General features: G+C 40.3%; 2 protein-coding genes across 3 annotated transcripts in view; one reads left to right on the plus strand and one right to left on the minus strand.

Moving 5' to 3' along the window:
* The window catches only part of LOC137255713 (uncharacterized), a 60257-nt gene that overhangs the window by 15368 nt on the left and 30054 nt on the right, over positions 1 to 14835 (plus strand). The gene's annotated exons all lie outside the window — the stretch shown is intronic.
* On the minus strand, positions 5019 to 9404 carry LOC137255632 (uncharacterized). Of its 2 annotated transcripts, XM_067793088.1 has the most exons (3): positions 9044 to 9404; positions 6866 to 7811; positions 5113 to 6532 (listed from the first exon to the last, which is right to left on the minus strand). In XM_067793088.1, the coding sequence occupies exons 2-3, from the start codon at positions 7799 to 7801 to the stop codon at positions 5168 to 5170; spliced, it is 2301 nt and encodes a 766-aa protein (XP_067649189.1). In that variant the 5' UTR covers positions 7802 to 7811; positions 9044 to 9404; the 3' UTR covers positions 5113 to 5167. The 2 variants fall into 2 exon arrangements, with proteins under 2 accessions (XP_067649187.1, XP_067649189.1); XM_067793086.1 differs by having other exon boundaries at positions 5019 to 7811; positions 9044 to 9231.

Here is a 14835-nt window from a genome sequence, read left to right on the forward strand (position 1 = left end):
CTGACAACCATGGGGTTTCTTCCTTGCAACTCAGTCTGACTTAGGTTAGCATTACGTAGACACAGCTGTTTATCTGCCTGTGTTTGTTATTTTGTGACCTTACCTTCTCACAAACCCATCACTTTGTAGCCTGGTTGCAAATCTACCAATCAGTCTGTAACCTAGCTTCATATCTACCCACTGGTTTGCCTACCTTCATATCTACCTATCAGTCTGTAACCTACCTTCATATCTACCAATCAGTCTGTAGCCCAGCGTCATATCTACCCAACAGTCTGTAGCCCAGCGTCATATCTACCCAACAGTCTGTAGCCCAGCGTCATATCTACCCAACAGTCTGTAGCCCAGCGTCACATCTACCCATCACTCTGCAGCCTAGCTTCATATCTACCCATCGGCATGTAGCTTAGCTCCATGTCTGCCTATCAGTCTGTTGCCCAGTTGTATATATATCTATCCATCAGTATGTAGCTTAGCATATCTATCAATCAGTCTGTTCTGTTTCTGAATGTCTGTGTATTACCTCACGTGATTGACACGAGCATGCAATGAAATGAACATACGTGTAATAAACAGTCACAATGCCAAGACTATTTCCACTTTAAGCAGATTGACACGGTTGTCTGATGCCTCTTCCTGAAGTCGGGTTCAAACCACACTCAAGACCCTATCTTCGCGGCAACCGTTCTTGAAACGTACAGCCACCAGATTTGCCAAAGATCATAGCAAAGGCCAAACAAGACAAACGTACGAGTAACGGTCGTCGTTGGAGCAGAATTTGATGCTGCAATGAAAGTTACCATGTGCTACTGTTTCGATGTTACATTGGATTCTACTCAAGTTAATTGGATTGCTCACTGTCTATTTAGTGGCAGATAAGCTTCACATACCCATAGGAATGGATGTTACTCTAAGGGTTCTGTCTTCATGAGAATTAGTGAAATAGAAAATGAAACAGGATCGATTTTAGTCTAGTGTACCGAGCTTAGCGAGAAACACAAACCAAACTTTACATTATACAGCCGCTATCAAACAAATTAATATACGTTAAATTCAGAGGGTATATAATGCCAGCCTTATATATGATGGCTGTTATTTATTGTATATGACAGTGGTTTACAGTACTGATAATGACATTGTCATTCATTATTCGGAATAATGACTAAATGAATTTACTTTTACGCCGCAATGTTAAAGCTATTTCACAGCGGTCTGTATATGATAAGTCTGAACCAGACAATCTAGTGAGCAACAGCATGCACATCAAGTAGGATACGATAACATGTGTCAATAAATTCTGTGATAATGACCACGCGATCCCATTAGCCGTATCCTTGGTAACAGTACCGGGTGTGGTCGTAATACTTTGTATCAGTTCAAGGTGAAAACGGTAAATCATTAACCAGAAATTTTTTTTATAGGATTATCTATTATCAATTATAGGATTTTATCATTACTTGTCCAACAGTCTGTGCAGACTGACGGACAAAACATATTGAACACCTGTGTTCTATACTGGCATAAATTTTATACACTTTAGATGCGCCTTGATGGTTGCGGTCCAGTGAAGATACGATTACAATTGATCTTCAGTAACCCATGCTTGTTGTAAAACGGGAATAGAGGGATCGAGTGGTCAGGCTGGCTTGGTTGACACATGTCATCACATCCCAATTGCGTCGATCGATGCTCAGTCACTGGATAGTCAGGTCCAGACTCGATTAAACTCACTCACTCATTCTCTCACTCGATGCGGTGTATTCGTATCAAAATGTAGCGTACGTTTACATTGGATCTTAGGAATTAGATTGGTGTGGGTTGCCCGATGACCCCTGGGGCAAGTTGTGAATGTAAATATCCGAATATAAGATGTCCCTGGTAGGTGTTGATTATAACCTGTTGAAACGTATTGTGGGTGAACCGCTTATAACAACCCGTGGCTGATGACAAGGACAAAGGTAATCGTTAAAAGATCACCAGACCAGACTAGATTTAATCGATAGGTTTCATCACTACGGTACATAGAAAATAAGTAGGTGAAAGGAACATTTTCAGTAAGCACTTTAGAAAATTGTTTTCTTTAAGACTAGTGGGATCAGACTCGCTGACTTGGTTGACTCATGTCATCGTGACCCAATTGTCTGGAACCGCCGCCATGTGTGACGAAATACTGCTGAATGATGAGTCAAATACACACGCACACACGCAGGCACGCACGCATTCACACAAAAGCACACACACGCGTATATATGTATTCAGATAAAACATGTATTTTCAGGATGAGAATACAAACAGATATTTTTACATGCATTTATGTTAAATATTAATGCGTTGGTACAAATATTGCTACTTCTCAGTTGTCCTTACGTAAGATTTACATAGGAATTCTAACAATGCCGCCCACACATTCATACAAGGTGTGTGGATAAAGAGCTCACGTGTTTGCAGATTATATATTTTCTATTTCATAATGAGAAAATGATTGCACTCCGATCACTTACAAAGGTAAATGTGTTCACACTTTCCTTGAATATATCCCGATAAGTATCACTGTTGGATCCTTAATTACCCAATGTTTGATGCATGTTATCTAATCCCATTTCAGTGGGTCGGTGCCCGTGGCGTCAGTCACTGGATTGTTAGGTCCAATTTATTGGCTTTCGACTGCGAAACAAGTTACTGCGCCTTTAAATCTACATGGGAAGCTTAGAGTGTCTCGTGACTTCACTTGTTGACCCGTGCATGCATTCATAACCACTCGCCCCTTTCCGTAACTTCTAAATTAAGTCAACGTGATGTATTTCTTTTTGTCATGATACTTATAAACATAATTTTTCTTGTACATACTTCAAAAAGGGAATAACATGTATTTTGAGCAAAAGTAAGTATTCTCGCCCATGGTGAGAATTTTTTATATGGTTTTCAATTAGCCGAAGTAAGTCAAAATGATTTGAATTTTTTGCTGTGATACTTATACTTACTGATACGTTCATTCATTTTCATGCTCCCAACCCTGAAGAAACATGTATTTTGAATTTTGAGTTTTCATACATGGAACTTTCATTGTTTTTCATCCTTAGCATATACATGTATTCATAACAACTGTGTGATTAATTTTGTCAAATCCCTTGCCATAAAGTGTCCTCAGTGCGGAGAGTTTCTGGATTTGGGAGATTACACTGGTGGAATTGAATTGTTTGGTCCATTCTGTTGGCTTTCGACAGCGAAGCAGGTGATTGCGTTGTTAAATCGACATGAGTTGCTCCCCTTAGACTATATCTCGTAGTCACGCGAGGCAATACGCGAGGCAGTTACTTGGTGTCCCTTATATGAATTCTTCACCACTCGCTCCTTTCCGTAACTCCAAGAAGCCTCGCCCCCTTATCGATGAATGTTACGACGCACCAATCAGACTGCGCGTTAGATTTGAGGTGCTTGGATACAAAAATTATACTCAGAGCTTAAATTGGATTCAGGATTACATGTATGTGCTTGTTTACAAAAATCATGATGTTTGTCGGCACTGTGACATTACAAAGAACATAAATAAGAGGATTGCGTTGACAAAATTGAATTGCTTAATAGGCATAGGGCTTTGAACAGTGTGAGATATCAATGTATTCATGACGTGCGTTTTTACGTGAGGGTTCTTCTGTGTCCATTTGAGCATATTCTTTGACGATCTGGTTGGCATGCTTTAGAGATTTTACGTGGGCTTATCAGGGTTTTGCAGTAATGCTGCCTAGAGCTAAGAAAGGTGAGAGTATTTCTGACTAGGTCATGTTTTTGACAGGTGAAAATTCTTGTTCACATAATCATGCAGACATTTAGCGTTTAATTTTGTCTTCATTCGGGAAAGATTCCACGTCCAGATACAAACATTCCTTCGAGTGACCGTAGATGTTCACCGACGTTCTTTCCCGTGTTCCTACAGTCTTTGACTGCTGCTATTAAAAGTCAAGACGAAGGAAGGGAATAGACAAGTTGTTGTTTTTGAATAATATCAGACGAGCGATATCCCTGAAGGGTAGGTTATTCACCTTGGCCAAATGTCCGATTCATATGAACAAAGGGGAGCTGAGCTAAAAGAGGAGCACAACCTAATGGGCCGTGAACGAACCCCAAATCGTACACAGATGTTATCATTCATGTCATCTCGTTTTCTAAGTAAACTTCAGACGTCATGTGCTTTCATGTTAGTAAACCTTCCCTCGAAGTATACACTCGATATGTTTCGCTAGGTGTTGCAATAAAACCATCATGATTCCTAATATTTGTCTGGTGCGGTAGATTTGCGGAATCCTCATGTTGATAAGGTTCGTAAGTATTCAGAAGTATTGTTGATCTTAGTGAGACATATGTCGGAACCAGAAATATACATCGTTCAAAGGAATATTGTACAGCCTCTTCTCTTGGTGTAAGGGTCCGCCTGGACAAATGATGCAGTGGTGCTCATACACACTGGTAATGCTTTATTAGGCTGCGTCAGTTTGAACTACTACACACCATGCTACTTGGTAGTGGGCTGGGAAACATCGCTTCATCATAATTGTGTCTCATTCTTAGAGCTTTTAAACGAAATATTTCTGTTCTATAAAAATTCGGCAAAATGTTTCCAACAATCGCCAACGGCCGACGGGATGGCGTAAGTCCAGCTAGGGTCCATGCAGGTAGCAAAGGCACTGTAAGTCCCCATGGTCCCTAGTATGGTGATCTGGTTTCAGTTGCTAGAGAGCAAAAGTCCATTTTCAGATTGTAATACATACTTATAGTTTTCTACTTTTAACGATACATGTTAGCTAATTTTAACTCGTTTTGCGATACTCTACTTATTTTACACTCCATCGATGACCTGTTATTTAATTACTTGTATTTATTGTGCACGTACAACCTTTCTCCTCACCGTATGGCTGAAATATTGCCAAAGTGACATGCAATTGTCTGAAAGACAAATAACCCTTTCAAGCCTTGCTAACACATGATTTCACAGTATCTCTATAATCAGATACAACACCATCTTGAAAACGGGCAGCCTAAACATCTTTCATTTATTGAGAAGCAGATTTTAATCGGCTCTGATATGTAAATGGTCTTACACAAAGAACACACCACTCTCACACTCATGATTATTTATTGGGATAGTATATATACAATCAGAATGAAACATTCAGAGTCTTGTGAGGTACATGTAGTCAGTCAGAAACTTGACAATTGCCCTGCCCGACCCATCAAGCACATGCTTCTCCGCATCCACACTTGCCAGATCTCCAACGGCTTGCGGAAGAGTTTCTGCTAGTTGTGCAGCTCTTTCCACATAGCCTGTCCTAGAATGGAAGGTTACCAGTCCTGCTGACACGTAAGCTGCATGCAGAGACTTGTCGTAGGGACGAGGAACAAGACGAATGGCCGATTTCACCTCAGCGTTCCCCAGGGCGGATTTATCGTTGTATGTTCCATGGACAAATTCTGCATAGTTGAGTGCGTTGTGGGTGAACTCATGGACTATCTGTTCTGCCATGAAGGGAACGCTCCATTCCTTTCCAACACTTGGGTCCATCCAGAACATGCCAAGGGCTGAACGAGCTCCTCCAGCTAAGTTAATTTTGTGTTCCTGTTTATATAACGCAATGCAGGAAATCATTTGTGTCATGGCGTCATAGAGTTCAGGGTGAGTGTTGTTGATCATTCTGAATGCTGCATGTGCAGTGGTCGATATCCTCTGTTGTTCTTCCCCTGTGAATATGTGCTTCTTTGAAGTCATGTAGGACGCTGAAAGGGACATAACTCCTGAAACATTCAACCAATTTGCAATGTCTTCATCATCAAAGACCAATACAATCTCATCCTTCTTGACAGGGAGATGAATGGGTTGAATTGTCTGGATGTCCTCAAAGAACGCATTCTTGGCTTCGCTCTCAGACACTTGTGTGCCCCGGAAACCTTTGACTGCTAAAATCTGGTTCATTAGGTTGACATCTCGGCGGAAAGGCCAGTACAGATTCATGAAGCTATCAGTCAAACCCATCAGGGAAAGGGATACATTTGTTGATAATGGTTTCAACATATCAAGGGACACAAATAGATTACTGAAGATAGGCAGGGACGTGTTCCAGTCTTGGTAAAAGGAATCGACTGCTTTGCTAATATTTCTCCGAGAGTTGTGCACCAGTGTCAGCCAATTAATCACACTGTCGAGGTCAAGGTTATGAAGATCCATATTGTCGTGTTTAACATGGTATTGAAACCATGCTACCAATTTTTCTTTCAACAACGTGTAGAGTCGAGCATTATCAATTATGGTTTTGTTTTCTTTATCGATGGCTTCTTTGAGCTCATGTTCCAGACTATCTTCTACATCTCTGGAAACTGCCTTCATTAGATTCTGTGCATCGATGACAAGCAGTCCATCGTTACTGTCCACCTTATTTGACAAGCGTCTGACCTTTTGATCCAGACTATCCTCTACATCTCTGGAAACTGCTTCCATTAGATTCTGTGCATCGATGACAAGCAGTCCATCGTTACTATCCACCTTATTTGACAAGCGTCTGACCTTTTGATCCAGACTATCTTCTACATCTCTGGAAACTGCCTTCATTAGATTCTGTGCATCGATGACAAGCAGACCGTCGTTACTATCCACCTTATTTGACAAGCGTCTGACCTTTTGATCCAGACTATCCTCTACATCTCTGGAAACTGCTTTCATTAGATTCTGTGCATCGATGACAAGCAGTCCATCGTTACTGTCCACCTTATTTGACAAGCGTCTGACCTTTTGATCCAGACTACCCTCTACATCTCTGGAAACTGCCTTCATTAGATTCTGTGCATCGATGACAAGCAGTCCATCGTTACTGTCCACCTTATTTGACAAGCGTCTAACCTTTTGATCCAGACTATCCTCTACATCTCTGGAAACTGCCTTCATTAGATTCTGTGCATTGATGACAAGCAGACCGTCGTTACTATCCACCTTATTTGACAAGCGTCTGACCTTTTGATCCAGACTATCCTCTACATCTCTGGAAACTGCTTTCATTAGATTCTGAGCATCGATGACAAGCAGACCGTCGTTACTGTCCACCTTATTTGACAAACGTCTGACCTTTTGATCCAGACTATCCTCTACATCTCTGGAAACTGTCTTCATTAGATTCTGTGCATCGATGACAAGCAGACCGTCGTTACTGTCCACCTTATTTGACAAGCGTCTGACCTTTTGATCCAGACTATCCTCTACATCTCTGGAAACTGTCTTCATTAGATTCTGTGCATCGATGACAAGCAGACCGTCGTTACTGTCCACCTTATTTGACAAACGTCTGACCTTTTGATCCAGACTATCCTCTACATCTCTGGAAACTGCCTTCATTAGATTCTGTGCATCGATGACAAGCAGGCCGTCGTTACTGTCCACCGTATTCGACAAATCTCTGACCTGTTGATCCAAACTATCCTCAACATCTCTGGAAACTGCCTTCATGAGATTCTGAGGATTAGAGACAAGCAGACCGTCGTTACTGTCCACCTTATTCGACAAACTTCTGATCTTGTGTTCCAGACTGCCTTCCTGTGTTACCTCCTTGTCATCCGTACCAGTAATAATGAGCAGGTTGTCCTCAAGGTGTTTCAACAACTTCAGTTTAGCTTCATCAGGTTGAACGTTAACATAGGGAACATAGTATTGGATAACATAGCCCTTGGCATAGGATTTCATGTTTTCCTTTATCTGTTTGACAGAACTTTGTGTAAAGCCGCAGGTCGAGAACATCAACAAGAGGTATATCAGAGTCAGCATGACGATGTTTCTGTTGACAAAAATATGTGAGGTTTTGTAAGTTTGAAATCATTTCAGTGGACGGTATTGTTTGTAGACTACATCAACAGAATCCACTTCTTAAGACACTGAAAGCAACACGTAATCTACAAAATTTCAAATACCTGTTTAGAAAGGTTTCAGAACATTAATGTTCAGAATACAGACAGCCCTAAACGCGAAATAACATTCTGTGTTGAAGCTGCTGGAAATGTTTCGAGCGTTTGTTTGATAACAACGACTGGATTTCATGTCCTACATGGAAACCAATTGTGAATTTCTGGTATCTCGCACGGGGATTTAGTTAGAATGATGCTAAAGGAGGGTAAAAAACAATCACTCACCCACTCCACAAACCAGAAATAACTGTATACAACTTAACAAAACTGAAGCAAATATAACTTAGTAGATATAGAGTAGAATTCAGTGTTACTTATTCACTTATTCACTTATCAAAATCTAAACCGGACCCATCATGTAAACCACAAATGCCTGTAAAAGAGAACTAGAATTAGTAGGTTACGAAGACAGAGTAATCCCAGATATAAAATATGCTACATTTGACCACTTTCTAAATGGCATTGCGTAATCATAACTTCCGCCTGTGGGAGCCGTGCCAATTATTGCTCATCAGAGAGGTACACAAAGTCTGCCATCTAGGTTACCACTTGTTCGACTTCCATTTTTGTGGACGTCACAGAGGGTGAGCGGGTTAGACAGATGACTTTGTGTGCTGTGCGAGTGTTGGCTCAAATCCCGTGTGGGTATCAAAAAGGTACCGGAATTTGTGCTTTACTTAGATAACACAATCCCAAATATAACATATGTTACCTTTGATCGCTTTCAGAATGACATTGTGTGATCAAATGGACTTCAAACAGTGTACCCATAAACAGAATCGAACCTTAGTTTTGGGGAAAGCTTTATCCACTTGGTCACGTTAACCCCCTGTTTGGTGTCGAAGGAGTGCTGACGTAATGTTGGTTTTCACGTAAGTGAACCCAATCTGGTAGAATCTAAAACATCATTGGGTCCAGTCTGGGATTCAAATCTACGTATCAATTGGAGAGTGAGTTGAGGTTTTACCAATCACGGCAGGGGACCAAAATTGGGCTTCACTCAGTGTACCTATGAAGGCAATCAAACCCGGGTCCACGCGTGTCAGACCTACAAGGATAGCACTCGGTTACATACCCAGTTGAGAGGAGTATTGTCACAACTTACCTGGTCTTGTTATGCGTTTAGCTCAATAGGTGCTGTTGTGTGGTATGAGGGGCTCCTTGCACAGGTTGTATTTATACTGTGTTGAAGATAGTAAACAACAGAACAGATCCTGTTTGTCTTGGTCAGATGTATGATTCCCACCACAATGCGTAATCACTAACTACGACATTCAAGTGTTTACTAGAATTAAACTAGCAGCAGATAAGGTGGGGGTCACGTGAAACGAGAATACGTCTTTCATGTATTCCAGCTTGCACCTCGTCGACTGGACAAATGCTGGGTTCATCGTGCTTGCTACACAAGATATGACCACACAGTTTCATATAAAGACCTCCTCCTGACTACATTCTTCTGACCAGACCTTGTGTATCCAACTTATGTCGACCCCAGTGTATGAAATAACTCGCTAGCCAGTGCCAGGTAAAAATCCAGTCGGGCCTGTACTTTTCACCAGATGCAGTGACTGTTGCGACTGGCCAGCAAATATCCCTGGGGTCATTCTTACATATACCACTCTCCCCGAGTTCTAAAGCATGCAAGATTATGTTCTAATAAATAATGGTATTTTAATTTTTGTAACCTTTCCTTAGTTCTACTTTCACATTTTGGGCTAGTGACATATTTTGTGGGCTAGTAACTTTCATGCATAGCTAGTCCGACTGATAACAAACTTTGGGAACTATTCCGCACACTGGTCGACCCACAGGCACCAAGAACTATCTTTTACCGTTTGTCGGTAACATGATAGACCTCTCTCTGGGCATATGTGTATCAATTTAACCCAGAAAGGGTTTGGTGCCTCAGAGGCAGTGCGTTGAAGCATAACGCCATACTCACTCACTCACTGATGGTTCAGCGTGCCCCCAAAACACAATAAATCTACCCGTGTCAACTTTGTATATCCCATGTCCTTCAACTTTAATTGTGCATTTTGTCACGTGAAGGAATATCAGCTATTCAGTGAAAAAACAAATGAGTCAAAACTAGTTCAGTAAACCCAAGATCAATGGTATGGAATAATGAGATAATGATTTGAATTTTACTTTGAGGTAAACAACAAAGAAAGATATATTATCTTAAACGTATATATCTTTATACGTCGTGTTATTATATCCTTATCAGTCAAGATACAGGTGCGTGAAATCCCATGGCAAACGTCTGGTTAACGTAATGTAGCATAAGTTACATTGGTGTTACACTGTCTTTGTAAAGGATAGATTCTAGTACTTTTTCAGTTAAGCTCCATCCGGGAAGTAGTCAAATGTAACATCTGTTATGTTTGGAACTACACTTTCTTTATTAGAGTATAAATTCTAGTCCCTTGTTAAACGTAAACGTTAAGATTTTGCCTCAGTGAGTGAGTTTAGTTTTACGCCTCACTCATCAATATTCCAGCTATATGGCGGCGGTCTGTAAATAATCGAGTCTAGACCAGACAATCCAGTGATCAACATTATGAGCATCAATTTACGCAACTGGGAACCGATGACATCAGTCAACCAAGTCAGCGAGCCTGACCACCCAATCCCGTTAGTCGCCTCTTACGACAAACATAGCCAGGATGATAGGACTTTGACAGTTTTGCATCAGCTTGACCTAGTTATCGATGGTGCCGACCTAGTTACAGACATTTAAAGCAGGTCACCACCACTGCCCGGTGCAATACAACAAGCTATTGTTAGCAGTGGAAATATCCCCTCAGTCTACAAATAGCGAAACTACGATAGGGAGCGTGCCTAAAGCCACCGTGAATCCATTGTGTGGGGTTAATTGTTTATAATTGGGGCTGAAGACTATTGTAAATTGTTTCATTCCAAATATGCAGCGAGAGAAACAGGTTACATGAACTAGATCAAGGTTACACAGTGAGACACGAACTAGGTCAAGGTTACACAGTGACACACGAACTAGGTCAAGGTTACACAGTGAGACACGAACTAGGTCAAGGTTACACAGTGACACACGAACTAAGTCAAGGTTACACAGTGACACGAAATAGGTCACACAAAGGGATAGCAAACAGCTGAAGTTAATGGTCTAAGCCTTTGAATTTAAGCATATATAAACCGCTTTGGTTTGTTTTCATATCATTTCTTTTCCAATCATGCCCGATGAAGGATGGAAAGGGTACTTCTCGGGTCCGACAAAGTTATATCACATGGTGAAATAGGCAGGGAAATTTGATATCAACTTACATCACGTCAAGAAGTGGCTAGCTTCTCAAGATGCTTATTCGCTTCAACGGCCTCTTAGATATAAGTTCAAGCGGAACAGAGTGATTTCAACTGGTTTGAACAATCGGTGGGATGTTGACTTGGCTGATGTATCTAATATAGCATCGGAAAATGACGGTGTGAAATACTTATTGATAGCTACCAATATATTCACAAGATTTCTATGAGTGGAGACCCTTAAAAATAAAACACCAGACACCATCATAAAGGCCTTGAATACGATATTTTCTCGTGCTACTCTTCCACAGCACATAAGATATGACAAAGGTCGCGAATTTGATAATAAGGAACTAAAGGCCTTTTTGAGAAATAAGGGCATCACTTACTATGTCACAAAGAATATAACCAAAGCATCTTATGCCGAAAGAGTGATACGAACCCTTAAGGCAAGTATGTACAGATACGTTACTTACAAACAATCGAATCATTACGTTGATGTGTCACAAGACCCGGTGAATGATTATAAGCAGAGACATCAGAGGTCGCTGAATGAACGTTCGCCCATTGATATCAACGCAACCAGTGAATCTGTTGTTTGGAAAGAATAGTACATTAACCCACTGATCAAATAAGGTAAACCCAAAGCAGATAAGCTGAAGGAAACCTTTAAATTCAATGTAGGGGATTTGTGCGACTGTCACATTTAAGACATGTCTTTCAAAGTGACTATCAGGAGAAATGGACAGAGGAAATATGCCTTGTTAGCAGACGATACTACAGGGATGGGATGCCAGTCTATAAAGTCAAGGACATGGCTGTGGATACAATCACAGTCACTGAATGGATTCCCTAGTGTCCATGGGCTAGTGTATGGATCCTATATTTTCAAAAACAACGTTTATCATCAATAGGGAAACGACTTATTTTATTGATGGAGTCTGTATACAGTTGATGTTTATAGATCCGGATTTGATTCAGTCTTCAGTAGTTCATGCTTGTTACAAAAGACAACTAAGCTTGTTTTTAGGATTGTAGCCTAAAACTAAACTCACTCACCAATTCCAAGGGAATAAAAAAACCCAACATAACCATGATTTCATAAATAATACAAGTGAACATAGTCAAAAATCGATTATATACAAAAAGGACACATCATCATCATCAACAGTAGTGGTAATCAAAATCAATACTCACGCAATGATGGAAATTCAGTTTCACAGTGCATAGTTATAAAATCTTGTTCATCTATTACCAACATTACAAGACACATTACCAAGAAAATTACAGGTGTTTTCATTGAAAACATACTAAACTAAAATGACTGTACTGTATCCATATTTACTTACTACGCAGGCCATATATCAACAGTAACACAGATAAATACAAACAAAGGTATTCACAAAATGGTTCAGTATTCACTGAGATTTGACTCTGCCGTGACCATGAGCAAATGTTGAAATTCCATTTGTTAGGACATACCTCTTATCATCAAACGGTGAGAGGCTTATTTTGCTGATGCGAGCAGTGTGCAGCTGATAGCTTCGACTTTGAATTTGTTCCACCTCATGTCTGAATTGTACTTTCTCAAAACGACACTGTTTGTACATCACATGGTTTCACTAATGCCTTTGGCCGTCTTTTCCTCTGTATCAAGTACTATTTCAACTTGTTTGCCATCAACTGTTTTTGTTTCTGATTCTTTGTAAAGCATGGAATACATTTTGGGGCGGAGACCAACACACTCGGTCATTGTTTTCTCCCCTAATTCATCTTTGAATTATCCTAAGATATTTTCATTTTTACTTCAGTAAAGAGGATGACCTTGTGCATAACTGATGGTATCAAACAGCATGTCTTTCCATGTCGGCGTGCACGTCGGGAGTTTGCATTTCATAACACAGAGAGTATGTGTCAGTAAAGCACAGATGCGCTTTGGAGCCGTAGTTGGGTTTAATGACGTTGTCGGTTTTGTTTGTGGATTCTCCATAATGAAATGAATGAATGGCTCAATGAATGTTGGTGAGAACCATTCCCTGAGATAGAACTGTACGTTTCTATAATGTAACACATATTTCTGCTTATTGAACAAATTAGCTACCAGCTTTCTGCTTGGCTTTCCCTTGATTGAGAGTTTCTCTTTCAATTCCTTTGAATGAGGTGAAAGCATGTTTTCTGTCACTATCATAGATTCTGATAGTCGCTGTAAGCATCTAAATGCGAGGGGCATTCTAAATCCACCTCTAAGATATAACCAGTGACAACATAGGCTGCCAAACCCATAATGTCCAAGTTATCGACATCCTAGGGCTTGAGACATCGCCCATCCATAAAGATTATTAGCATCCCAGTATATTAAGTGCTTGTGTGCTTCACCTGATTGATAACCCTCTTGTCACGGGAAGTTTGAAAAGCAGTGTCTTTCTTTATCATACTAATGCCACTCCTCATTCCAGATTCTATCATGAGAATTTGGTCAATGTCAGTCAAACGTTCCAGCTGAACCTTTCCCATTTTCAGCATGGCATCCCGGCCCATGTCAGGAAGAGTGTAGTAATGAGCTGGATCTAAATGGTAATACTGGAGTGCCATAGTTCTAAAACTTTCAAAACGTCAGCTAAAGGTAACACGTCTGTTTTCACATAGAGGTCATGATATTCCCCCATGTTTTAAATTTCAAATGAAGACCAGACATTGTGTGCATGGGCATAATCTTTATCAGAGAGGGAATCACCAGTCAATTTCCTGAAAAAAATCTGTTTGTACAGGAAGCTCTGTCAGTTCCAATTTCGTGTTATGATCCAAAACGTCATATGAATCAACCCCTTTTCTCAATAACAGTTCTGCCTGGGAAGAGGTAGAAAATTCCTGTCTCAAATGAAAGAATTGGGATGAATCTTTCTTCACTAGATTTTGAACCAGAGTATCTAATGGAACCGAAAGAAACTGCAGAGTATCAATGAATCTCAAATTGCCGATGGAGAAGGATACGTATTTCTCCATATCATTAGCTAAGCAGCCAAGCTTTTTTTTCACCGTGCCATCCAATTTTCTGTTCAAAAGATGCTAATCATAGCCGCGTAGGTTATTGAGTATGATGGGTATGACAGATTCGTTCCCATCTCTCTGTTCACTACCAGTTTTGTTTTCCCCATGACTCCTTTTCTTTCCCTTTTCGACTTTCTTACACGTTTTGAACTTAAGTTGCAGATTGCAATTTTGATAATTATTTCTTTCTACCATGTGATCATGATCAAGCACTTTGACAGAATCTGAATCAAAAGGTTCTAAACAAATATGACAAGTGTCAGCTGTTTGAAATTTTACTTCTGTCTCACCCGTCATGTTGATGGGATATGACTTTTGTAATTTTTCATTGATGGCATTTTCTTCTTGTAATAAAGAGGCGATAAAATGAGAAATAGCATTGGGTCCACGGCAGACTACCGCTGTCTTTGTAAATTCTGGATTTGAACAAACAACTCTGTAGCAATATCCAGAAGGTTCATGTTTTTTAAAGAGGGTAGTTTATCCTGTTATAATATCCTCACTAACATGTCTGGTCAGAGCTTCAAAATCTGCGTAAATGACAAAAGGTGCTCGTAATTGTTTCTGAATAGA

This window comes from Haliotis asinina, chromosome 11, assembly GCF_037392515.1.
Source record: "Haliotis asinina isolate JCU_RB_2024 chromosome 11, JCU_Hal_asi_v2, whole genome shotgun sequence".
Classification (NCBI taxonomy): Eukaryota; Metazoa; Mollusca; class Gastropoda; order Lepetellida; family Haliotidae; genus Haliotis; species Haliotis asinina.